The following is a 6,809-nucleotide window of genomic DNA, read 5'->3' on the forward strand; positions in this document are numbered from 1 at the left end:
GAACCTTGTTATTGTTGCTGAATAAATGTTTTTCTATCATTTGTGATTGTAAACTTGATAGCTTCAGGTGATGACTTCCAAGTATATGCAACTTACATGTGCCACTGACTGCTGGGAGTTAAGCAATGGTCAGTGAGAGGGCCAACTAGCATTGTGTGGTGATGATAATTTAGGTAGTTTTTAAGGCTTCAGTCAGTGTATCATTTCCAAGTTGGCTCCTGATTGTGCTGGCCCAATCAGAAAGCCAGCAAATCCAGAACCTCAGCAGCACAAACACAGCATGCAACCCATTTCCTAAGCTGCTCCTAGGAAACCTCTGCATTGGAAATGCAAAAGGGAGCCATCCCAATGCTGGTCTCTCTCTGCCTTCAAGCCTTCTGCTTATTAAATTGCGCACAATGTTTCAGTTAATTGAAGTTCACCTCTTCTCTTGTAAAATGCACAAGTGTGTTCATTTTGACTGTTAAGGGTAACTATTAAGTTCTGGCAGTTGAGCTCATTATAATTATTCATGTTTTGATATATATATTCATGTAACATATAAACTCACAGTTTAGCATGATGTATAAGATAAGCATTTTGTGAAGGCAGACTACTTATAGAAATGTTGAATTTCACTTATTGTCTGTTTTTAACTAATTCTGCTGATACTTTTTTAAAATTTCTCTTCCTATAGTGTCGGGTGTATTTTTTGTGATCAGAAAGTACCTATAAAAACATGCATGAGATTTAGGGCTCGAGTTCTTATTTTCAGTATTGATATTCCAATCACTCAAGGTTTACCAGTAAGTGCCCTTTTTTTCTGCATTTATTTAGAATTTTATAATGTGAATAGAGGTTAAAAGCAAGATTGTTTCAGGAAGTCCAATCTTTCTGTTGCAGTCCTGCATAACTTTATCTTGCCTTAAATGAATTTTACCTTTATTTTTCTGTTTCCTCTGTATACTTTTAAACACATGATAATGTTAATTTTGGGTTTTGCTTATGGTAAGCTAGAATTTGATGCTCTTTTGGCCAGAAAGATTGGATTGCTATGTTAACATGGAGCTGACACTATAATGCCACTTGATAGAATGCTGGTTCATCTTACTCTGAAATGTGAAAATTAAAATCAGACTTCCACACTCTGGCTATTGCAGTGAAGTGATAACATAACCAGAAAGTTCTTATGATGGTCAAAACATTTTATTTTAGTAAGTGCACACTATGCATTATAAGCAAAATACTAGATAAGCACCCACATCACATTACCTTTATTTTAACTAAATTTGTAATTTGTGTCTCTTTTAAGCCTTTGGGTACTATTTAACACAATCTTGCTTGTGCAAGTAATTAAAGCATTATATGTTTGAATTTTTAGAATAGGCGTATTAGGATGTCCTGAACCTATTTTGTTAGGAATCTTTAAGAAAATAAGTGTTTATTTGTAAAATTGAAATATATCTTGGCAACTAAAATTAATACAAAAGTGCCATCTTTAAGTAGCGTGGTTAGGGAAAAACTAAAATCATTCTTTTAATGATCTGCATGCAGGACATTGTGCTAATCTGTAATCGAATTTTGACTGAGAATTTAAATTGGCTTCTTTTTCTCTTACGGCACTCTTTACCACACTAAGTGAACCAGTTATCATGCTCCTCTTGCAAATATCTCAAATCGTACTCTGGGAAGTGTTTGTGTTATTTTGTACTGTCCATCATGTAATGGTTGAATTTGAAATCGTGTATTCTTATTTGTTTCAAACTCTGAAAAAACATGAACTTTGAGGAGATTGACTAAAAGAAGAACTTGTTCATTAGGAATAGGACTGCAGCTTAGTTTTAAATATATTTTGAATCATGTGGACAGTTGCACTTCAGTGTTTAAACTATTGAATACATATTTATTAACAGGTTTTGCTACACTACCAGACCTTAAGTGAACCATGTACAATCAGAAGGCTAGTGAGTGTACTGCATAAGAGTACCGGAGAGATTCTCAAGAAAAAGCCCAAGTAAGCATTACTTAAAATATCTCTACTTATTTGACTATTTTGCTTCATGGTTATACTTGCAAAATGAAATTTAAAATTGAATGTTGGTCAGCTTGCACCCAACGAATTAATTGTCAATTGTTGAAGTTATTTCTTTTCCTATTTTGCTATTTTTTTTTGATAACTCCTGTTTCATGCACGTTTTACCAGACCAAAGAAATAACTCCTTCCCATTAAACTTCCAGCATCACTCATAATCTGATTCATGTCTGAAAGTCATCAATCAATCCTTATTGCTTTGTGTAAAGTATGAAGACTGTTTGGGCATCTTTCCTAATAATATGGCTAAGTTTGGAACCTTTCACAGTTGAAATTCTATGCTGGAATAAACCTTCAGAGCACTGGTATACTACTTAAATTATTAATCTAATTTATCATTCACAGAAGTGCGATGGTGATAATTCAAATGTAATAATTGCAGTGAAGTTTATTTCTATCCTGTCTACCTTGGGTACCCCTTGGGCACCAGCTTTTGAGTGTCTTGAATTTTGTGTATTGTGCCATCGCTCATGAACATTACTTGCCTGTTAGGATGCAGTCTATGGGTAAATGCAATTCTGTATTTGATATGCTCACCCCAAACTGCTGAATGTTTTGAATTGTTTTCCACTTTGAACTACAAACCTGCTCATGATTTAACTAATAGAATGTTGTGTCACACCACCTTGTCTACCACAAGAAGTGATCGCAGCAGAATCTTGTTCAATTCCATCATTTTATTTGAGTAAGAAATGTAAAAATAAAAGGTCTACAATTTGGCTTAAAACATTTTGTTTAGCTTCATCATGCACTTTTTTGGTCTTGGGACCAGCTGAACTAATACACTAACTAGTTATGGTAGTAAGTACATTTTCGTATAGGACAAGATAATTTCTAGCCAAATAATGACAGTGAAGGTGTTTTGACAACTTTATTTCATTACTCTCCAAAATGATTTAGTGGTCCTCAAATAAATTTTCACAATGATGCACATTGCAAGACAGGCTGAAAAATTAATTGTTTTCCTCTAAAATGATAAACTCTCATTTTTGTGAAGGCTTTAATTACATCACCCATTTAGGTTACTGCTGTTCAAATCATTTTGCTCCCAAAGCATGCCTTGTGCTAAGTTAGTTTTGCTTGAATATGGTTAAGCTAATTATTGAATCAGAATTATTTAGTGATTCATACCTTTTATCTGTTATTGACTAAAATACATTTTTGAATTAGATTGATAGAATCAGATTGAAATGTCACTTTGAGCTATTCATGAAAAGTACTGTAGATTATATACATGTATTGTACATCATTTAGGGAAAAAAATTAGATGTAATATTCTGAAAGATGTGAGCAAGCAGTTTTGGAATGCCTAAGTTTAGACTTTGATCAAGCACTTAGGTGGGTCGTCGGCTCAGAAATCAAACCACAATAATATGCTTTGTAGCTGTGGCTAAATATGAAGCAGAATGAATGTGTGTGTTTAATGAACACATGCATTATCTGGGGGTTTCATGATGCAGCAAACAAAGAAATTTCCTCTTCACATATGACAGGCACTTGGGGTTCACTTTACTTAAAATCATCTTCAGATTTCAAGGTGATGCTCCATTTCTAATCCTTAATGTAGCATTTTCCTATCCCTCTGATTTAAAACCTAAAGAAGTATTATCTTAAATACTTCCATAAAATACAAATAAACTGAAAGGAGATTCCTGTTAAATGCATATGCGCAGTTTAAAGACCATAAGTTCATAAAGTGTTACTGCAGTATTTTTCTAGTTAATTGACAGGCAATGGCTACCAGAGTGTCATAGTACCATTGAGTAGCTCACTGAAATGAGACTGACATTTGGACAAATTGACAAATAAAAATAAAGATTAAGGCCAAATTATTAAAGGAAACAATATTTTGCTTTTGAAGGTGAGTAAAGATTGTTTCCAAGATATTAACATCCTTGAAATTATACACCAACTAGTTACTGTTTATCAAAACTCCAAATGATAGGATGGAGGTGGTATTTAAACATTTTTGATATTAGTTTGTGGAATATGGACATTGCAAGTTGGACCAAGCATATATTCCCTATCCCTATTTGTCTTTGAACTAAATGAGCCAGGAAATCTTTAATCTGAATTATTTTTGCTTTCATATAATCTTCAGATGTTTGACTAAAGGGCAGAATGCCTTGATAGAGCTGCAAGCTCAGAGACCTGTCCCTCTGGAACTTTACAAAGACTTCAAGGAGCTGGGTCGTTTTATGTTACGTTATAGTGGATCCAGTATAGCAGCAGGAGTAGTCACAGAGGTAACTATTATTTGAAACTTAAGATCTGTTTGGTTTTCCGCTGAATGAAACTGTAATTCATTTAAGATTTAACATAAGAAACCACATCCTTAAGTTATAGGCTTCTTTTTAACTGTAATTGATTCCTTTCTTAATAGCTATGGGACTTCCCCACTTTATTTAAAACAAAAATGCCTGAAAGGTGAATTAGAATTCTGCATTTTCCCCTGTGCTATCCATACAGTTGAATCTATAACAAATTAATTGATTAAAAACTTTGGCTGTCTTTGCAGTGACGTTGTATGTGGTATGAGATTGAGCAGCCTCAGCAGTTGCTCACCCACATAGTGAAAGTACCTCTGGCTTGGTCACAATTGATCAGGCTCACATTAACACTGTGGCTGACATGGAGCATGATATGCAAGCATATGAATTAGGAGCAGGAGTAGACCACTCAGCTCCTCAAGCTTGCTTTACCATTCAAGCTATCATGGTTGATCAGGTTGTATCCCAGCTCCACATTTCCATCACCCCCAATAATCTTTCACTCCCGTGCTCATCAAGAATCTATGATGGTGATAAAACTTTAATTCCGATTTGACACTTGACTTGAGAGCTGCTAGTGGCATTCAGAATTTAAGATGTTATCTTGGCACTCTTCCATCTGGATCAACATTGAATGAAATATTAGTTTTGGAGAACTGTATGTTTCTACTGTTTAGTAGATATTGCCTCATCAGGGAAGGTACATTTGCTAGTCTCAGTAGAATCACTGCTTTTAAGTCTTTGTCAAAATCTTGTTACTTGCTTTGAAAATGTATGAATCACAATTAAATAAAAAACACAGAATCACTTGTTACAGTGATTTTTATTTAATTTCTTCCCCCTAAAGAAGGCAGTGTCTCATGCTGAACTACTGTCCAATGAACTTTAATAACCTTGTGACACTTAGGTAAAGTGGTTCTTTATTTTTGCCTTGAGGCATCAGATGCCAGATGTCAAGGTCTAATAGCACTTTCCAAGTTGTTTGCTTAAAAGTGCAAGGTGCATATAAAAGACATAAACCTTTCTCCAGATTATTTTAAGCATTTTAATTTGAATAAGTTTTATAAATTGAAGAGGTCTTGAATTGTCCTTTATCCTTACGGGCGCATTTAGAAATTGAAGTTGGCATGTTGTCTCATTTTTATTACTGCTTTATTAGTGTGATTTAGCAGGTCACCAATCTGGTGATACGTATGCTGCCAAAATATGCATTGTTTCTGTTATGCAATAAATTTAAAGCGAAGTGTATTGGCTTACATAACTTTTTTTAAAATCGATTTTAATTATCAATGACTTCACTCTGTGCTTCAACAACCCAGTAATGTTACTATTCTTTTTTGTTTTATAGATAAAAGAATAATTATGGAGATGGGTTTCCCAATTTTACACCTTTCTTCAGACTTAAGAAACACAGGCCAACTTGATGATATTCCACAACGTTGAGCGATGTAAGAACTGTGGTCGGCAAAACAAAGTGCAATTTGTAATAACCCAAAATGGAACCTCCACGAATGTGAATTGTCCTTTGCAATATTGTGTTAAAGAAAGCAACTGTCAAAGTGGTTTCTCTAAATTTATTGAGTCACATTGCCAGTAATACCTCCATAAGCAAAGTTGCACTGTGTCTGAGAAGAATCTCTGTACACGATTAGTTCTCGTGATTTTATCAGCACCCTGCAGACTGATGCATAACACATATATAAAAAAATTAAAAAGGAAACTGTTGGGTGCATGATGAGTGACCCAGCTGAATTATACATTTAGTGGCCAAATTTGATAACAAATACTTCTTTGGTTTGCCTGCCTCTTATTTGTTCTTCCATTAGTGTGCCATGATTTACTAACATATTTATGTGTTGATCTGCTGACACAAGTTGGCAATAACAAGTAGCAAAAGTACTTAGAATGCTCTTTCAAAGAAAATGATTTGCAGTACATCAGATGATCAGATGTAATACCCTTAACTTTCACATCAATGGGAAGTATTCCAAAAATATTTATCAAGGTGCAATTAATTAAAGCTGGTACTGAATAAAATCTAGTTAAAGCAATACATTGCTTCAATATTTTGTCATCTGTTGTTTAATTGATATTTTTAACTGAAAATTCCAATTGTCTCATTTTGTTGTTTTAAAAATATTAAGTCTAGCTGCAAGAGGCTTAGAATTTCTTTACATAGTGTAGTTTCATTTTGATGCATACGTCCCTTCTCGATAACAGTGCTGATTCTAACTAGCAGACGAGTCATTCTTGTAGTTTGTTGTTCTAGTCTGGTACTGTAGGCTTCTTTACAGTTTTTGAATTGACCAACCAAGGACTTTCAAAGTTTGAAGCAGCCTTGTAAGGTGTCACTTTGCATACTGGTTTCTCTCAGTTTTTTTAACATGATGTAGGTTGCAAAGCCAGAGCATTTGAAAAAATATATTTTGGCTCTCCCTTCCCCATAGATGTCTCATCAAATTTATTTA

General features: G+C 34.3%; 1 protein-coding gene across 3 annotated transcripts in view; it reads left to right on the forward strand.

Moving 5' to 3' along the window:
• The window catches only part of hbs1l (HBS1-like translational GTPase), a 173,305-nt gene extending 166,913 nt beyond the window's left edge, over window positions 1-6,392 (forward strand). For all 3 annotated transcript variants that reach the window (XM_087982009.1, XM_043686247.2, XM_087982014.1), the window contains 4 exons: window positions 677-785; window positions 1,893-1,993; window positions 4,173-4,317; window positions 5,690-6,392. In XM_087982009.1, coding sequence (XP_087838135.1) covers window positions 677-785; window positions 1,893-1,993; window positions 4,173-4,317; window positions 5,690-5,701 — 367 coding nt within the window. In that variant the 3' untranslated portion in view covers window positions 5,702-6,392. The remainder of the gene's footprint in view (window positions 1-676; window positions 786-1,892; window positions 1,994-4,172; window positions 4,318-5,689) is intronic.
• The last annotated feature ends 417 nt before the right edge of the window (window positions 6,393-6,809 follow it).

Source organism: Chiloscyllium plagiosum, unplaced genomic scaffold, assembly GCF_037043375.1.
Source record: "Chiloscyllium plagiosum isolate Xiang-an unplaced genomic scaffold, Cpla_swu_hap1 HiC_scaffold_3, whole genome shotgun sequence".
Classification (NCBI taxonomy): domain Eukaryota; kingdom Metazoa; phylum Chordata; class Chondrichthyes; order Orectolobiformes; family Hemiscylliidae; genus Chiloscyllium; species Chiloscyllium plagiosum.